General features: G+C 38.2%; 1 protein-coding gene and 1 non-coding gene across 2 annotated transcripts in view; both read right to left on the bottom strand.

The window, feature by feature from the left end:
• Positions 1-439: 439 nt before the first annotated feature.
• Positions 440-20,703, bottom strand: part of DNAJC8 (DnaJ heat shock protein family (Hsp40) member C8) — a 20,590-nt gene continuing 326 nt past the window's right edge. The window contains exons 2-9 of the mRNA XM_006924346.3: positions 18,282-18,383; positions 10,912-10,968; positions 8,265-8,331; positions 7,660-7,754; positions 6,029-6,100; positions 3,542-3,633; positions 2,344-2,419; positions 440-1,267 (exon numbers count right to left, since the gene is read on the bottom strand). Of these exons, the coding sequence (XP_006924408.1) occupies positions 1,145-1,267; positions 2,344-2,419; positions 3,542-3,633; positions 6,029-6,100; positions 7,660-7,754; positions 8,265-8,331; positions 10,912-10,968; positions 18,282-18,383 (684 nt within the window). The 3' untranslated portion in view covers positions 440-1,144. The remainder of the gene's footprint in view (positions 1,268-2,343; positions 2,420-3,541; positions 3,634-6,028; positions 6,101-7,659; positions 7,755-8,264; positions 8,332-10,911; positions 10,969-18,281; positions 18,384-20,703) is intronic.
• LOC112473045 lies at positions 18,550-18,668 on the bottom strand. The gene has a single exon (XR_003043882.1). It is a non-coding gene; the product is annotated as a 5S ribosomal RNA (ribosomal RNA).

Here is a 20,703-nt window from a genome sequence, read left to right as displayed (position 1 = left end):
TTTCAAGTCACCCAGTTTCTTATATCTTCACATTTTAAGTGTCATCTTTCTATTTCTCACCTTATGTCCCTCTCAAGGGCTAATCCAGTCTCTCACAGCCAGCAGGACATCTGAGTATATACAATAAGCTGTGTACTTTCAAGCATTATTTCGTTTAATCTTCAAAATAATCAGTATCTTCATTGAACACAGAAATATTATTAGCAACACCCACTGAGCACTGTGGAACTGCCTTATATATGTCATGGCTTCTCCTCCCTAAAAACTGCTACAGTAACCTATACTCCCATTTTGTAGATAAAGAAACTAAAGTTTAGCAAATAGGTGGTAGGGAGCCGGAACTCCAAAGCATTTCAGGGTAAGACAAAGCCAGACAAGGGACCCAACCAGACAAGGGACCCTACCTTGGGATAATATCTAAAGAAAACTACATCAATGGTTAGGGTATAAAAATTTATTACACATACAGAATATTACCACTAATGAACGCAGACAGGCTAGGACACAATGGTACTGGGATGGGATGGAGGACTGCTAGCTCTTTGGAAAGTGAAGAGGTTTGGGTGGCTCAGAGCTTCATGCCACAAGGACTGGTCAGATGGGAGAGCACATGCCAAACGCCACAGGATATCAGGGCATCCAGCGACTGCTTGGCACCCACCGCCTTCCCTGTCTGATCTGGGGCTTCCAAGGATGCCACACCCAGAAGCAAGACACTGAAGCAAAGGGGCTTCCTAAGGTGGCCCAGGCTTGTCTCTGAAGTCACGGCAACACCATTTTAAGCAATATGTTTAAATGGATGATTTCCACAAGCTATACACGAAGTTTCTAATCATCACAATTCAGTGAAGTACAAAACATTAAGTTACAGGCTATGGGAAGAGAAGGCAGCACCAATGGTGGCACCTTCCAATCCTGGTTGGCCTAGGGGTAGGGGGTGGGGGAAGGTTTCTTTTTAAACCGAGCCCCTCATTTCAATGTACAAAAGAATTACTCTGATTGATATTAAATTGTATTGAAAACAAAATGGACTAAAAAGCAAATACTACTCTATGTTGGGGTGGAAACGGAAGGAAAGAATGAGTCCTTCAAAGCAAGAGGAGAGACAGTTGGGGGAAGGTTCTGTGGCCGTGACCCGAGGTGGTCACTCACGCTGCTCCATTTTTACTTTCGGTGGTCTCAGGAAGGTCCGGTTTTTCTTCTCTTTCTTCCCCTTTGTATTTGCTTGGAAGTTTCGCCAGCTGTCCACACGACCATCTCGACTTTCCTAAGCACAAAACAAGTTTGAGGAGTAGGAAACTAGTTAATGAGAGGAAGGGCCTGAACATGCTCTGCCATTCCCCCTGTAGCCCAGCTCAACCCTATGGAAAAATCTAAGAACAACAGAGCAGAGTTTTTCTTCCACGCCCATGGACCCAGGAAAAGTGTCCTAGAAGGCAGGATAAGCCAGGCGCAGGTTGGAAGGGGACAAAATGAGTAATATCGGTCACAACAATGAGGCCACCATTTGATGGGACTTCTGGGCTAGACATTTAGCATTTGCCATTTCCCATTCTCGCAAAAAGCTGACAGTGTGTGTCACGCCACAGCATGTCACAAATGACAACACCAAGTTCAGAGAGGTTAAATCATGTTCTTGAAGCCACACAGCTAGTAAGCAGCACCCCACCCTTTCCACTGCAGCTTTCTTTCTCCCCACCAAAACCTGGATGGAGGCTCGAAGCCAGCACAAAGCTTAGGCAGTTGTGCTGAGAGGGCCACTAAGATTTCTTCCTCCTTATCGTGGGGCCTATTCCTTTTCTTTTCATACACGCAGTGGGACAGAAACAAAGTCATCAGCTCTGGGTAGCCAATCCCTACTCTGAGACCTAAAAGTTATAGAAGAAAAGACCAAATATTACTTAATTCAGAATACTAGCTGAGCACCTGAAGGATGTAACAAGGGTGTCATAGAAAAATCAAGTTCAAAAGTCATAAGTCTCTCTGGAGGCAGGACACTGGGGTCACAAGAACCTCAGTTTCTACTAAAAGATCTCTAAGTAGGGCACAACTCCATGTTTGCTCCTTAAATTAAATGCACAAATCATTTTTCTTGAACACACTTGGCAGCTATGCCCACCACAACCTCTAAAACACCATTCAGGGATCTTCATGCGATGGCTACAGAGCTTAGAGGTGGCTGAGCCAGAACCAGACTCATTCTCCAAAGCTCCGGCTCTTCCCCACATATCCCATTTCCCTGCCCGCCCCAGTGAGTCCTGGGAATGCCCCAAGCACCAAGTTTCTATGCTAGGAAGTTTTCATACTCTGGAATAAGAATCCCTAGCCACCTTAGAAATTTACCTCAAAGTTTTTCTGCCATTCCCTTTCCCGTTTGGCTTTTTCTTGAGCTTCAATCTCTTCTTCCCTCTGTCGCTTCCTAGGAGGAAAAGGAGACCATAGTATTTTATACTTAAGAGATTGTGTTAACCATACAAGTTAAGGCATCTCCGCACACAAGCAAGCATATAAAGTAAACCAGTTCCCTAGGGTTCTCCAAAGACGGCTGTCTGGAAAGGGCTCAAATTACTTTCATGAACGTCTCATTCTAAAACATGCAGATGAGACTGTGGGGCAAGAGATAAACTCCCGTCACACAGATAGACAGATAAAATCATCAAAGTCCAGTAGACACTAATAAGAGGTTCTGGGCTCAGCCACTGGCAAAGCCATCTCGAGAACCCAAGCCACTTACTTCGGTAGAATGACTATTACAGTAGCAGAGGTTCTTACTCAAGAGGATCTCTACACAAAACCCTACCCCAAAATAAGAACATGTCACACAACCTCAATTAACAAAACCTAGTTACTGCTAAACACCACTCAACAACACAAAATATATAAACTAAATTAACCTCAAGACTTCTGATGAGCCAGGGAAACCACATTTTAGGACAATAAACATCGTGTAAGTGATTACACTGTACAACTACATATCACCAAAGCTGCAGCCACTAGTTACACAAAAAGGTCTGGCCTCAGTAACAAATGGCCTCAATAACTGCCTATTTCATTCAAGGATATCAGGAAAAAAACAAACAGACCTCTTGATTAGAAATCGCCTAAGGACAGGTCTAGTCAATACTTCCCAAAAGTCAGAATTTCTTAACCTGGTGATTCAAAAGTTTGGCTGTTTCGGATTACTATGTGAGACAGTCTCTTACGTCAGGGGTCCCCAAACCCGGAGCTGTAGACTGGTATCAGTCTGTGGCCTGTTAGGAACCAGGCCACACAGCAGGAGATGAGCAGTGAACAAGTGAGCAAAACTTAATCTGTATTTGCAGCTGCTTCCCAGTGCTAGCATCACCGCCTCAGCTCCACCTCAGATCCACTTCAGATCATCATTAGATTCTCATATGATCACTGGTCCCTGGTGCCAAAAAGGTTGGGGATCACTGTCTTACATGACATATCACATAATTCCTTCAAAATACCCAAAGAGCAATGTTGGTATCTAGACATTGTATTTAGACATTGTTTAAGTAAATAATTTGAGATATACCTTTCATGCATCTCTTTGGCTTCTCTCTCCTTCCTTTTAATTTCCAGCTCAGCAAAGAGTTTCATAGTCTGTTTATATACTGCTTGCTTAAACTACAAGAAAATAAAGAATGAAAGAAAATTAAAGTAAATGTTTTACCAGCAACTTAAATCAAGTACTTTTAGATGGAGCCCAAGATACAAGCAGATTAGAACTCAGCAAGGAAAAAAGAGTCTTCAAGAGAACCATTTAATGATGCTCTCTTGGGAGATAAATAACAGATCCACCTATGAGATCTTTCTGCCACTTTCACCATGCAGATGATACGTAGAAAATTTACTCACATAAAAGGCACCAATAAGGAAAAAGTTCTACCTGTTTACAATAACCACTTGAGATTTTGGAGGGCCCTTTCCTCCAAGGACCTTGCAAAAATAACCTTCATTCTTTTCACAAATATTTTATAATTATTCTGTGCTAGGCATAGAAATAGGTGCTAGAGATAGGAAGATATTAGCAAGCAGACCACTCTTAGGGGTCTATTGACTGGCAGGGCTACTAGTTGTCGCCTGGTCCACCTCACCTCATTATCTGTTCTCCCTCCATCTAAAATTCCTTACCTTAAAAGCCTGTGTTTCCTAGACTTCCTTGTAGCTAGATATGGCCATGTAATTTAAGTTTTAGCCAACGGGGTATTAGGAAAAGTGATGTAGCAACTTCCTGGAATATTCTTAGAAGAAGCAGGCTTATCCCTCCTTGCCCCCTTTCTCTATTCTGGACTGGAGGCAATATCCGTATTGGCAGAGTCACAAGAATGAGAAGACAGAGTCCTTGGACAATACATGGTCCACAGCTGCCATACCAATGGCCATCTTCCCAAAGACTATTATATAGGTGAGAAAACAAAATTGCTATCTTGTTCAAACCACCAACATTTTGGGTCTCAGATGATGCAGCTGAATTTATATTCTAACTAGTACACTGACAGAAATAGATAACACATTAGATAAAAAAAAAACCAGAACTCCGTCTTTAAAACTTTTTCCCCAAAGTATTTTAAATATACAAAGAAATATAGAAAATTACCCATCATGCAGATTTCATAGGGCCTATATCCTAAAATCAGACACAATGGAGCAGAGAATAATGTGTGAAGATAAAAGAAAGTAAAGGAGTCTCGAATTTTCTCACTTCTTTTAATGCTGTTACCCTGCCAGGCACTGCTCAATGAAAGCGATGCTGACAAAACTCCAGTCTCTAATAAGACAAATATCAAAGGAGTAAAAAATGAGTATCGTTAAAAGCTCTAAACTCTCCTAGATAAAAAGTTATTGGTGATTTTTAATTTTTTATAGTTTTCTGGGTTTTTGATGGCTCAGGTGCATTTTACTGGTTTTATTTTTCTGCTTTTTCCAACTAAAAAAAGTTAGGATTCTTAACAACTTTAAAAGAACCAAGGAGCATTAATAAGAAAGTCTTCAGAAAAGTAGTACTAGAGAGAATAATTAAGACTGAGGAGAAAAAACTAAAATACTGAAACAGAGTAAACCCAAAACAGGTTGCTAGTGGAAAATATGGCCTAACAGTTCTTAAGCAATGTCACCACATGGAAGATGAGATCGGTCACTGTTAGCAAAATCACTGAAGCTAGAGAAGTTGCAAGAAGTTTCCCTAGCAAGAAGGCCTCTCCCCTATAAATCTTTAAAAACAAGTCAGGCACACGGGTAAGTTACATACTTACCTAAATTGAGGCGAGATTATGACTTTAAATTTTTCAGGCTAGTGAGGCAATCAGACATAAACATTGAAGTAGAATCTCTCTCCTAACCTGCCTCCACTAAATAACCCACCAGATTACCCAATGCTCTCCATCACAGCTCTGTAAATTATCACCTGGGGCACGATGAGAACATATGCTGGTAGGCAGCTGTTTAAGAGCCACTTGAGGTCACTCGCACAGCTGTCGGGTGGCAGCTGCAATTACCACTGTACTTACATAATCTGAATATCACAGAAATTGATGAATGTGGTTACGAAAACAAATGTTTGTTGTTTCTTTTAAAACTAAATAGAATGCTTTAGAAAAGAGTCAATGAACACTGAGTCCCTAAAATTAACTGCTGTTGAATTAGGTACAGGTGAGACATCTGGAAAATACTAGAAAAAAATTATAAGTATCTAGGATTTTACTCTGGGTTTGCATGCGTACCTAAATTTTTAACATACGTTAAAAGTGCTAGAAACTATGGATAATGCTTTGTGTGTGTGTTTCATAAAATAAAGTCAACTATAAACTCCAATCAGCTGACACATACTCAAAAGGCCACAGCCCTATGTCAAAAAAGAATGAATTTTTAAAAAGAATGAATGAGTGTAATTTAATATTTCAAATTAAAATAAAATGTTTGTAGCATGTATGCATCATTCTTTAGGCTTCCCTCTCTTTAACCCACCAATCAGTGAACCCAAACACACAAGATAAGGTGACTTTTACCACATTTAACTCACCAGCTCTGGATCATCCTCCTCCACATTTGTAGGTTTTCCTTCCTTCTTTAATTGCTTTTTTCGCTCTTTCACCTAAAAAGAATTTTTTTCATCAGAAAATGAGCACCTGTACTTTGAGACTATCCATTAAGCACCACACATGACATGTGCACTTTTCTCTATGTATGGGTGTAACAAAAAGCCTGCATTGAAAAATGATGAGCCGCTGCCCTCCCATCCAAAACAGCAATGCAATCAAGGAAAACAGGGAACTGGAGTTCTTTCTCTAACCTCACCTAAAAATCCAGTCTATCTGGAAGGATGAAAAGGGACCAGTGAGGAAGCTGTCCCCACCTCACCAAATCCTAGGCCAGATAGAAAGAGCCTTTGATAAATTCAACACATAAGCCATTTATCTTTCACAGCTTGTAGTTACGTGTTTATAGCAAAGAAAATACATTTGTCATGTTTTAGAAAAAGCTACAGAATATGTTAAGTATTGTTTTTCTGGCATTACTACAACTGTATTATTGATCATTTTCACTGCGAAACCCCTATAAACCAATAATTTTCACATCATGCTAATTGGTGTTTTGTTTTTTGGTTTTTTTATCACTTTGGCAACCATTGAGATCCAAAAAAATTAAATATACCCATTTACATAATCATTTGGTGTATTACAGCTGCAAAAAGCCAAGAGCTTTCCAAGCTCAGAAAGGCCCCACTGCCACCTTGTGGTCAGAAAGACTGAAGATGGATGGCTCCTTTACAGATGAAATACACAGAAAGGGTAACTATCACGACCACAATGACTCAAGGACAAATTGTCAGGTAGCTTTCTGATTTTTACCAGAATTGGGCCTACAGGTGCCATTTCCAACACATGACCAGCAGGTCACAGTTATGGCCATCCATCTCCTCTTTGTACTCATTTTCCTCATCTAAATTGGACTCATTATTATTATTGGTTATAAAATCTGTTTCAGATTCCAAAGTTAAAGAAAGGTCACATCCATATTCATTTCCAATTAACATTGCTCTTATAAATGGCCTCAAGATTCTTGCCCCAGCAAGGAAAAAATTAAAGCAACAACCTTTCTTACCTCAAGCAAACCACCTTAACATTTCCCACCACTCAGATTTAGGTAATGCAAATCAAAAAATAACACCAGCTCTAACTAAAATTTATTTCAATTGAGTCCTTCCCTGTTATCACAGACATGTAGCTCCTCCTATTTTTCTAGAACACTTACTCATATCCCCTTGCCAGACTATTTCAAGCCCATGTTCCAACCCCTTCACAGGGACAAGGTAAAAATCAAGGGCCAAGTGTCACCACGGCTATTTTTCCACTCTCATAATGGGGTAATGTGACATGTACAGAGAGGACAAGAAAAGCCCTTTCTCCACAACACAGGACTGGTAAGGAAAGAGGATGGAGCAGTATCCTAGCCACTCCTCATCTTGAGCTTTAGGGGTGAATTATAGCTTTAGGCACACACTATTCATGATCACCACAACAAAGTGCTGGAGACCACATAAGCAGTCACAATCATGCCAGCAGGCATTGCTATGTCAGCATTTACCCTCCTACGACGTGCCCAAGGCTTGCTAATACTTCCTATAAACACAGCGGCACTATAAATACTTACAGTGTGTTCCACGTATTCTTTTCCTGCCTGAATTACATCCAGGGCCCTCTTCTTTTGTTCCTGATCCAGTAGCAACTTGTAAGCTTTGTCCACAGCTAATGCAAAACATTGAAGTTAACTGTTTCTGCAAACACCCTCTGCAAGTCTGAACTATACTCAGTGTAAATGGACTTGTGCCGTCTAAAAGCATTCCCTACTTTGTTAAATTATTTACTGTTGTTAAACTAATTTAAAAATATACAACTATAGCAATGACTTTCCTTGAGAGCCTTGGAAAAAGTTAAATATACACTCAAGGCTAAATATACCACATCTAGATTTAATTCAGTGATAAAATACTGCCAATTATTTTTTTATGTTCTAAGAAAAAAAAAATGATCCTATGCAATAACAGTCTTTGTTGGCACATAAGTTTTAACAAAGTTAAGGTTTATTTCTTAAACAGTAGTATTCTGCTTTGGAATGACAACTGTTCTACTGAAAACCACAACTTCTTCATGACCAGAAGACAAAACTATAACATTCTTTTCTTGATCCAGGACAAGGAACAGTTAGTCCCTAACATTGACAGTATGTTATTCAGAAGCAGGTAAATCTACAAATACCTTCAAAAGCCTTTTGTGCTCTGTCAGCATCATCTTGATTTTTGTCAGGATGCACCAGTATGGACAACTATAAGAGAAAGGTTAGGTTTGTCAATAAAAAGAACATTTATTCTTTGTCTGCACTCTTTACAACCAAAAGCTCTAAGGTACTATGGCAAAAAAGACTGTTAGCCAGAGGCATTTTTTAAAAATTAATATGCCCAGAAATACAAAATTCAAGCACCAAAAGATAAATGCACAACTGGGAAATATTGAGGGTTTTAATCACAAAGTAGAGAATAAATGTAAGCCTAGAATTATGAAGATATTGTGATGACTTGAGAGGGACATTTAAAAGTAGTTGAGTTCCTGTTAGGTTCCTTATTCTGAGCACTAAAGAGGATGAAACAGGTATGAAACATAGTCTATTTCCGAAAAGAACTCCTAATATAAAGCCATGGTTCTCACTGCTAGTTGTGCTCCAATTCTGTGACATTTTAAAAAAAATACAGAGGAGTGCTTTCTACCCTCAGAACTTCTGAATCAGTCTCTGGCATCTGTACTTGTTAAATCTCTACTAGACTGGGAATCAGATAATAGTAAGAAATTCGTGTTAATTTTGTTAGGTGTGATAGAAGTTATGCAAAAAAATGTCCTTTTTTATTTGGGGGGATTCATCCTGAAGTATTTAGGGGTGAAGTACCGTGGCGTCTATAATTTATTTTTCAACAATTCAACCAAAAACATATAGTTAACGAAGCAAACTGTTCCATATAGATGGTGAGTACATGGGAGTTGACTGCTCTACTCTTTCTTTTAAAGATGCATATAACTAAATATTTTTTATGTTAAAATTAAAAAACAAAAAGCTCCACAGGTGATTCTTTCAGACTGCCACAGTTAAGGACTACTGACCTACTGTCATTAACAGACAGAAACCAACTAACTAGAACACAGGAGGCTAAATCCTGCATTACTGAAGACAGAATCTCAGGGTCTAATTCCAACTTCACTCACTACCAGCTGTGAGACCTTGAGCAATTCACTTAACCCGCCTCTGCCTTAGCATCCTCCTCAGTAAGGTGGACAATACTCAGTACCTACATCTCACTGGGTTGTTTTAAGGATAAAATGAAATAACCCAAGTAAAGAACTTAGCATACTGTCTAACACAGACAACAGTTAGCATATAAAGAGAAATAATATATGCCAAGCCCTATTGTACGTGCTTTCTCTGTATTAACTCATTTAAGTCCTTATAACAACCCCAGGAGTAGACATCATCATTCTGTTCATTCCACAATTGAAGTAAGAGGCACAGAAAGGTTGAAAGAAATTAGCCCAAGTTCAAGCTGCTTATAAGAGGTACAACCAAGATCAAAATTCAAGTCATATAGCTCCAGGTTATGTTAACTATTAGGTCATAATAATGGCTAAATAAGAATTCTTATTGAGTTATTTGCATAAGTACGTAAAACATTGTTTTGACTATGGATTTGACTGCTTGCTTATTAAATTGAAAAAGACTGCTAATACATAACATTAGGAAACTTGAAATTTTAGAAAAAGGAAAAAAGCTGAGTATAAGTGCAGAGTAGAACTCAGGAAGAAAAAAATATAGTTATATAATGGGAAATGATTGAGTAGGCAAAGATAAAAAAATCTTGGTTTAATAGTACATCATTAGATGATTATGAATCAGCAACATGGGGGCAATTACTGTATTGAAAAAGCAAGCATAACACTGGATGTTAACAAGTATGCTCTGGGTGGTAATTACACAATAGAAATAGAATATATAGATGTAAAATTATAATGTATATCCGAAAATTATATAATTGTATTAACCAAAATTACCCCAATAAACTTAAAAAAAATAAAAATAAAAATAAAAATAAAACCAAGTATGTCATGCAGGATCTGAGAATATTCAGCATTGATCAAGCCCTTTTGAATATGTAGAACATAAAAGATATAAAGAAACTGGAGAAAGTACAAAAAAAAAAGAAGACATGAAATATGTAGAAAACCCAATTTGCAAAGGCAGATTACAGGAACTCTGATTATTCAACTCACAGAAGGAAAGGCTGGAGAGTTATTCAGGTGTCAAAACTAGAAGGGTCTTTAAAAAGGCTACCATAAAACTTTGTAGCTCAAGTTATTAAACATTAGAACGAACAAGAATCAGAGGTTGTGGATCTCCTCTCCTAGAGAATTTCCAGAAAGCACTCCTTATATTAAACTAGTTATCTCTTGGGTATTCATTTAAATTTGCAAAAGAAAATTGATGAGGAATGGGGTTTTAAGAATTAAAAAACTGCACAAATCATTTAACACGTTCTCTCCTGGAAGCCAGAGGATTAAGTATGACTCCATGTGAAGCTCTACTATTCTACTTTGCACTTCTCCCTCTTAATTAAGGGGCTGGAAAGATTCTATTTGGAATAAAATTCATTCAATTCAGAGGTAAGCTATGGTCATTATTTAATATTTTATGTCACAATGAGGCTTTTTATCTAAAAGTTACATAGCTTTACGTTTAAAAAAAAAAAAAAAAAAAGGTTATATTTTGGCCCAAAAATTGTATGCCAACTTCTAAGAGAATCATCACGTGCTCGCACTTTCAAAAGGTTCAAACTGCATCCATCACAGGGAACTAGGACCATACCTGCCGAAACCTCTTTTTTATTTCTTCATCTGTCACCTCAGGATCTATCTGAAGAACCTGAAAGAATCAAAATCAAAACTGTAATAGAAATTAAAAGAATTTATAAATTTAACACGTACCCAATAATTATACATATTATAAACATCTATAATAGTACTCAGCATTCTGGAACAGTACTTAGCGCACAGTTCTAAAAAATGATCAAGAAATATAAATCAGCAAATCAATAAAATAATAACTATACTGTTTTAGGGTTCTCAATTAATACAGCAGTTACTTTTACCCCATCAGAAAAATAATTTCCCCTATACCCAGAGACATGTTTCCAGACAATGAGAAAATGTTGCATTTCTCCCTCAGTCATTAAGTACCCACCCGCTAAACCCCTACTTATCTTTGCAAGTGTGGAGAAAGCACAGAACTCAACAGGGAAAAAGTTACGCTGGCTACCTAATTTTCACCTCAATCCAAAATGCCCACTTGGCTCTACTTTACATCTATAATTTACATGGCCCAACAGTTCTCAGCCCAGAGTGAACATCAGAATCACCTGTGGAAACCTGTGATCAGTGCGTCCTCCCGGGGCCCTCTCTAGAAAAGTCTGATTCCAAATGGCAGAAACATCTGTATTTTTTTTTTGAGCAACTCTGCCTTAAAAAATAATGTTAATCATTCTTCTCCAAGCCTAGGTATCCTGGTGTTGACATTCCTCATCCAGGATGCTAACCCTATCAACACAAATACAGACATTCATTCAAATATTTACATAGTAGTTACTGCCTGCTGCACACATATACTAGAAATGTAAAGATAAACATGCAAGAGAAACATATTTTTAGTTACCATAAAATAAATGCCTTTTTAGAAGGAGAATGTTATAAGATATACAATTAAAGCAGATGATTTCACAGTGTAGTCCATGGACTCAACACAGCACCTATTATGTTTACTTGATATTCAAGGCCAGAGAAAGGTGTTGAAAGGATAGAGAGTTAGAAGGGTTTATTAGAAATGCAGAAGAGCAGGTCCCCCTTTAGTGTGACTACATCCTAAATCAACACTTTAATAAGATCCCCAGTTGATTTGAATCACATGAAAAGTTTAAGCAGAACTGATACAAAATAATAATTACAGTTAGAAATAACTGCCTTTGAAGCTAGTAGAACTGAGGATCAGTTATTAAGGGGGGTAAAGATAAAAAAATGAAAATAAATCTTGAAATGAAAAATGCATATCAGAGAAATTAAAACTGAAAAGTAATTTGCTAAGCTTAGTCAGATGTTTACAGGGTCTTAGTAATGTCAAGATTTATAGCAAGCTTTCAAAATATTCAAACGGTCCACCTATAACAGTAGGCAATGAAGCTGAATCACCATTGCATTCAACAGACTTTAAGGTTATGACGAGAGCATACCCATTCTCAAATGCTAGGGACACAACTGGGCATGTAGGAGAAGGAAGAACTTCAAAACAAAAAATTTTCAGGAGTCAGTGCACGCCTTCATACCTTCCCAAGGAAGAAAGGCATTGGGAAAAAGTCACTCGAGAGGAAGAATGCAGCCATATAAGATTTACAGATAAAGGGAGATAACTATATGTACATAAATACTCAGAGAAGAACCTTACATACCTTGGTTCTGGTGAAAAGGAATGTATTAGAGCAAACCAAAATCAACAAACCCCAGGTGTAAGCGCGCGCGCTCTGTCTCTCTCTCTGCTGTAAAACCTCTCTCTTTCTCACGCACACACGCACGCACGCGCGCGCGCGCCTCCAATAAAACTAGCCTAGAATTAATCATGCTAAATATAACTTATAAACCTTGATTGGTTCCCAAGTTAAAAAAAAAAAAAAAGCTATAATTGAGGTTTTCGGGGACAATTGGGGCCATTTGCATGTGGACTCTATGCTGGATGATACTGAATTAATGTTTTTCTTAAGTGTGGCAATGGTGTTGTGGTTATGAGGAAATGTGTCCTTGCTGCCATTTGCAACAACATGGATGGACCTCGAGATAATCATGCTAAGCAAAATAAGCCAGACAGAAAAAGTTGAAAATCACATGATATCACTTATATGTGAGATATAAACCTAAAAGGAACAAACGAACAGGACAGAGACTCACGGACATGGACAATAGACTAGTGGTTACCAAAGGGTAGGGGGGTAAGGGGGAGGGAGGAAGTAGATGAGGTAAAGGGGGTCAAATATGTGGTGACAGAAAGAAATCTAACTATGGGAGGTAAACACACAGTGTAAATATATATATGCCTTACTGCTAAAGTGTACAGCTGAAACTTATTGGATTTAGTTAACCAATGTCACCATTTAAAAAATTAATTAATAAAAAAGAAATGTGTCCTTGCTTTTGAAGAGCTGCATGCTAAAGTATTTAGGCATGAAGCATCACAATGTCAGCAGCTTCCTTTCAGATGATTTGGCAAAAGAAGGTATGTATTCATACAAAAATATACACACACCGCCCAAAAGTTATTTTTCCAAGAATTATATCATCATGTACGCTAGCAATAAAATTCGCCGAGTGCCTTCAAAGCTAATCCAACTCCTTTTCTATCTTTAAGAGTTGGCAATGGCCATGAAACACAGTGAAGACAATAGGCCTACACCTGAGGCCCAAAGCTCTTTGAAGCCAGCTTTACACATTCAGTACCAACTTTTAGGACACAAAGGTTGCTAGAAACTGCGCTCACTACTGTTTTCATCAAATTTAAGGTCCAGCAGGGAAGGAATAAACAAGTAATTCTTATGAAAATTATAAATGCCATATCAATATAGCTCCGAGGAAGCACAAAGAATATTCATATCCTTGGAAGGTTTTTCCAAAATTCCTACTGTGTCTCACACTTTAGGGATACTGCAATGAGAAACCCACAGCCCTGGAACACAAAGAGTTAATCATCACAGCAATAAAAATACTTGACTGTGGTATTTATGTAAGTTCCCAAACTCAAATAAACTATAATAGTCTCCTCTTTTCGGGATCTTCTACTTAAAAGAGGAATCCAGTCTTGGATCACACTTGAATTCTCTGAAATGGTAATAATATGCAAGTTTCAGAGTCCTGTGAGATAAACACCTTTTTTCTCAAGGTGCTGAATAAGATAAACAGAAAATAAAGTCTGTGGTACTGCCTGCTGGGGCCTTAAAGTTAAATCAAAAGAAGGAACATGAAAAGGGTACAATCAGGGGCACAGGTTCATCTAAGCTTATAGAAGGAAGCAGGAAGGTCCCTTAACCCCAAAATAATCGTAGAATGCATAAAAAAGATGATTGTAAAACGGCTTAAGATTAGAAATGTGTCCAAATAGACAGCTGTCGAGATGGCAGGAAAGGAAATAATCTGCTCCCTGGAAAAGGATTCCCCGTCTAATTTTTCCCTTTTCTACCTGCTACTCAGTAAAGTGGTGTACAGGAAGATTATTCACATTTCAAGTGATAGCTGAGATGACAACTATTACTGCATTACTTCAACTCATCAGAAAAAGATCAGTCTGTCTACCTCTGTAGAAAAATCTGATTCATTTAGATGTCTCAGTAGTTCTTGCATGAAAAGTCATCATTGATTTCCTAAATTGCTAGAAACACCTAATTCTGACTCGAGTCAAAAAGCAACTTTATAACACCGACTCTATAAAGTGGCCAGCACATTTGTATGAAACAGAAAAGATAAAATTTTAATGGACAATCATGGAGTCCCACCCAAACACAATCTCACACATTCTTGAGTGTGCCAACCTCACCATCTATCTTTATACATCCAAATATACTTCCTATACTCAGAACAGGAGTTATGGAAGTGCAGTTCCACTTCCAAAACCATGGTATGTAGTAGGGCATTAAAATCCTAGCCCTCATACTGGTCCCAACAATCTGTCACTTCTGTCAATCAGATCTCCACAGAAATCTGATTGACAACCTGTCAATCAGATCTCCACAGAAACACTAATTACCTTAACAAATAAATGGCTAAGTTATATGATTACTTGTCCCCCTTTCATGCTCAATTAAAAGTACGACTAAATAGAACATACCATCAAATTCTTTGTTACCTCTCAAATTATCTCCCTTATGTCTTCTCCAAATCATTATTAAAAATACCCTTAAGTTTTTCATCTTCCCCTTTCCTTTCTGAGCAATGTAATCCAAATACATTAGGCAGAGCCGACAAAGTACACATCTGCTCTGGGTGGGGAGTCAAGATGACCCAAGAGCAGGGTGTCACAGCCCACCTGGAATGAAGAAGAGAAGACGGTGACCACACTGGGAATGGTGGCCAGTCACACAGTGAGAAGAGTATCCACATAGAAGGGTAGCCCAATACGGAGTGCCAAAGTGGGTTGAGAGGGCATCCTGGCATAGAGCGTTAGACAGGCAACCTGGCAAAGGTGTTAGAACCTATGCAGGGTGAGACTGGCAACATGGGAGGGTATCCCAATGCAGGGTATGAGATCCCAAGAGGAATGGGGAAGGCATCTCCATGGAAATATAGCCCAACATGGGGTGTTTGAGACCAAGCAGGGCAAGAGTGTCCAGAAGGAGAGGTGGCCTGACACAGGGTACAGGAGCCCAAGCAAGGACATCTCCACCAAAAGGAGTGGAAGCTTCTGCACAGTGAAGTGAGTGCCCATGCAGAAAGGCATCCAATGTAAAAGGACAGCTCAATGCAAGGTGCTGGAGCCCTAGCAGGGTGTAGAGAGCATTTGTGTGAAGTATGGCTGGCACAGAGAGTTGAAATCTAAGCAGAGGGAAGAGGGCCTCCATGCAGGGGGGTGTGCAGTCAAAGCCCAAGTAAGATGAAGAGGGTATTCCCAGAGGAAGGTAGCCTGACACAGGGTGTCAAAGCCACAGCAGGGCAGGAAGGGTGCCTGCTTGGTGGAGAGGATGCTGGAGCCCAAGAGGAATGAAAAGAGCCTCCAGCAGGTGGAGGGCAGGTGCAAGGAAGGAACCAGAGCCAGGTGAAAAACATACCCACATGGAAGGGCGGCCTGGCATGGGAATTTTGAACTCAGGTGTGGAGAGAAGGGTTTTTTTGCACAGTGAGGCAGCCTGGTGTTGGTGTCAGAGGAAAGCAGGGTAAGGGCATTCATTTGAGAAAACTAGCAATGAGAGAACTAGCAACGAGAGATCAGTTGATACAGTAGAATCAATTAAGTAAATATACATTAAAGGTAGTGGGAGCCAGATTTCTCACTAGAAAAGAGAACTATGAACATGGGGGCGGGGAGGGGCTAGAGTAAATCTTATGGTGTTGGATTACAATTGAATGTAAATGCGTGTGTGTGCACACACACAGATAGTCTCTCTCCTCTCCACCCCTGACATTCTTCACTAAAAGGAACCAGGGCTCCTTGATGATTGTTAATTCCAGGCTGGGTCAGGAAAAGTACACAAATGCTTAGTAATCAAAGAATGATGAAGACATATCAAAAAAGATAGGAGCTGGCTTGAAAGGTAACCCACTGGCCAAATTTGGGACAATTTGAGCATCAAAATAAATGATTTCTAAATATAACCCATTGAATAAATTAGGAAACCCCAAGTCCTTACTGACAAATAAATGAATTAATTGAAACTTTGATAAGGACAAGATATTTACAAAGTCTCAAAGTACCTCCCCATAAAAAACTTATTAATTACAAAGGGAAAAAAAGGAACTTTATGAGCAAACCTAGCGGGCACCTATTTAAACAATCAAGTTAACAACATTAGTAAAGCAATAAATCAAAATCACATACCACTTTATAGGTTGTAAAGAGAAGAATGCAATGCAATATGACTTCTGTGATATTCATGACAACATTGCATAAACCAATCCTAACATGAAGAATCATCAGATAAACTCGAGTTGAGAGATACACTACAAAATAACTAGCCTGTAACCTTCAGAAATGTTTTCAAGGTCATGAAAGTCAAGGACAGACTGAGGAACTGTTCCAGACTGAAGGAGACTAAAGAGACATGAAAACTAATATAACAGGAGATTCTGGACTGGATCCTTTTATTATAAAGGTTATTATTGAGACAATTAGCAAATTTGAATGGGGTCTGAGGATTACATGGTAATATTGTATCGATATTCATTTCCTGATTTTGTTGGTTATATTATAGTTCAGTAGGAGAATGTTATTTGTAGGAAAAACATGAGTATTTCAGGGTGATGGGGCATCATTATTGACAACTTAGTCTCAAATAGTTCATGTAAGTGTTCAGAGTGTACTTGCAACCTTTTTACAAATCTGAGATTATTTTTAAATGAAAAAAATTCTTAAAAAAATTACTCTTCAAAAAACAGATAAACCTTAAAAATATTAGGCTAAGTAAAATAAGTCAGACACAAAAAGACAAATATGTATGATTCCACTTATATGAACCACCTAGAAAAGACAAATTCATAAACAGAAAGCAGAATAGAGGTTACCAAGGGCTGGAGAAACGAGGAAGAGGAATGGGGAGTTATTGGAATTTCTATTTAGAATGATGAAAAAAATTCTAAAAACAGATAGTGGTGATGGTTGTACAACACTGTGAACGTACTTAATGTTACTGAACTCTACACCTACAATGGGTTAAATGGTTAATTTTATGCCACAATAAAAGTTTTTTATAAGTGCTCAATAAATGTTATTTTTATAAGCAGTAACAATATTCATTTTAAACTATAACTGTGAACAATTAGAAGCTAGTTTAAATATCCTACAATAAAGGAATTATTTAAATAATAATTACAGTGGCTTTAAAAAATGTATAAAAATATTTTATATAACAATGCAGCATTTAAAATAGCATGAAGAATATGATCTTCTCTGTTTCTAAATAAAACTTTTTTAAAAAACAGTCTAAGTATAGATAGTTAGACGTGGTTATTTCTCTTACGTAGAATTATACATGATTATTTATTCTTGCTTTCTTTATATTTCAAATTTTAATAGTATGATTTACTATAATCAGGAAAAGTGTATAAAACTAAGGAAACCTCAAAAATATATTTGCTTGTCTATAAGCTTATGATCATTTTTTGGTTGTTAGTTTTTTTCATATTTTTTATTGTGATGATACAAAAGTTTTATCAAGCAAATTATACTAAAAAGCCTAAATTTATCAAGGCTAGCTTATCCTTTCATATCTGAAAAATATATCCATATATATTTGGGTTGCTAAAAGATGATGGAATAATTAATAGGGCAAAGACCATCTCACTTTCTATAACATGCTGCCTCTCAAGCTCTGTTCACAATAAACCCACCCAAGTTCAACTCCAACTATGATACAAATTAGGTGTGTGTTCTGATGTAAGTCTACTTTCAACTATGCAAAACTCCCCATCAGCAGGCCACAATGTCAGACAGCTCACCTCAAATGGGTTCAAATTAAAGTAGGAGGAACCAGGACGGGTCAATCTTTCAATCTGATTTTTAGATGTTAGAACTGAATCTCTCTTCTCTATTTGTTTCACCTAAAATAAAAGGGATAGAAACTTCATTAGTAAAGCTCAAATATAAATTCTGAATTGTCATTTTAACAAGTTACTCACTGACATGTTCGGCAAACATTTGTGAGTCTACGTGTGCAAGCTTTTTTGCTAACCACTTTGAACAAATTCATTTAGTGAATTTTTTTAATGCCTATAGCACCTGGTCTTCCTAGGTGGTCTCCCATCCAAGTACTAACCAGGCCCGACCCTGCTTAGCTTCCGAGATCAGACGAGATCGGGCATTTTCAGGGTGGCGTGGCCATAGACGTGAATTTTAATACTGTAAAAACTTTACACAGATTTATTCCCCTCAATGATCCTATACAGTAGATACTACTATTTTCCCCATTTCACAGATAAGGTGAGACTTAGAGACGTTAACTAACTTGCTCCCAATTACCCAACTTGTAAACCAGAATTTTAACCTGAACATTGATTCCAGAGCAGGTATCAAGAAGACTCAAAAAAAAATAAGTCACAGCCACCACCTACAAAGAGCTTCCACTCTAATGATTTAAAATGTACTTACGTGTGTTCATATTTTATTTACAACTTTTTTTAAGGAAAAATACAATTGCACTGAAATATATACTAAAAGCAGCATTTAAAAAGTATGTGGGAGGGCACAAATAACTGCCTACCAAACTCTAAGAGTTAGAAAAATTCCAGACTTGAAGACAAGGCTAAGGAGAACAGACACCAGGCAGTCCCACAAAGACTTCCCTAGTGCCACTGTCAAAGTTGGAATGCTAGTTGAAATGAATGCCTGGTATGTTATTTACCATCTTTATTCCTCTCACCAAACAAGTTTGGAAAGAATTTCAGTAACATTCAGGAAAAAGCCATTCCTTTTCAGCATGTTCCCTCATTGCTTTTTTAAAATAACATGCCACTCCCCCCTCAATACTTTCTATCTTCTTTACCAGATTTATTTTTCCTCATAGCATTTAAATCACTACCTGATATTATATTGTACATCTATCTGTTTATTGTTTATCCTTCTCTATAGGATGCAAACTCTATGAAATGAAGACAGGATTTTTCTCTTTGCTGTTCATTACCATATCTCCAGCACCTAAACAGTATACTAGCACATGTCAGGTACTCAATAAACATTGGTGAAAGGATGATTGAAAAGTCCTTCTTTAGGTACTTTTTCCCATCCAATTCAAACAAACCAGGATAGCTTTTTTTTTTTTTTTAATAATAGTTGGTAAGTGAAATAAGTTCCACTATAATTGCTGAGTAGTCATTGGAAGCCAATAAACTTTGGTACCAGTGTATCAACACTTCCAAGTGAGACATCTGAAAAGGACATACTATGAAGGATGTGCTAATTTCTGTTTTAAAATTCAATACTTTGGAGAAACTACTATGTAACAGGCACTACTTGTAACAAGAAACTACAAATACCAGAGATGAAAGTGATATGCTTTCCTTTGAGTAGCTCACAGCCTGATGGAGAGCAACTCCAGTCCTCAAATCCATGCCAACCTAAGAGCTCCATCTTCAGCTTTACGTCTTAGAGAAATGCTTCTGCTTATGAAACCCTTTCTTATACATTATCTTCATTAACCTTCATAAAAAGTCGTTTTATTAACTCTCGTTTTACAGACATAGAAACTGAAGATCTCCAAAATCAGTGCCTTGAAATAATTCAAGTCAAGTTAACTAACTGCCTTGCGCTAATCCAATCTGAGGTCCTGATTCCAAATGGCATGCTTTTCTTTCATTTACTCATTCATTAATGTACTTAACAAATACTTACTAACCACTACGTAGTAGGAGCTGGAAATGCCATAGTAAACGAGGCTCTGAACAAATTTATTCCCGTCCTAACACAATACCAAGCTATTACCTGATGTAAGACGCAGAACAAATTATTTCATCAGCTAAACCTCCATATAAAGGTTTGTCACCTTTATATGGAGATGATGCCTACCTAGCATAATGCACAGTGCCTGGCATTCGCGAATGGCAGAAATAACCACTAATACAACTCATCACAGAGGACTAAGTAGAAAGTCCTTCCGTTCAGAATATAAACGGGGGCCAAGACGGTTAAGTCGAGCCCAAGAAGGCCGGCCTAAGCCAGCCCTCGACTCCGCGGACTTGGGGAACTCTGCGCGCGCCCAGGTACTTCGTTGGCCACACTCGCCATCTACCCGCAGACGTCGGACCCCGGCCTCTTTTTCGTCGCCCAGGGGATACCCCCAGAAGCTATCAGACACACACATACATACACATACACACACACACACACACACACACACACACGGCCTCTTTTCGTTGCCCAGGGGCT

The sequence above is a fragment of the Pteropus alecto genome, unplaced genomic scaffold (assembly GCF_000325575.1).
Source record: "Pteropus alecto unplaced genomic scaffold, ASM32557v1 scaffold39, whole genome shotgun sequence".
Lineage (NCBI taxonomy): Eukaryota > Metazoa > Chordata > Mammalia > Chiroptera > Pteropodidae > Pteropus > Pteropus alecto.
This window is presented reverse-complemented; position numbering and strand designations above follow the sequence as displayed.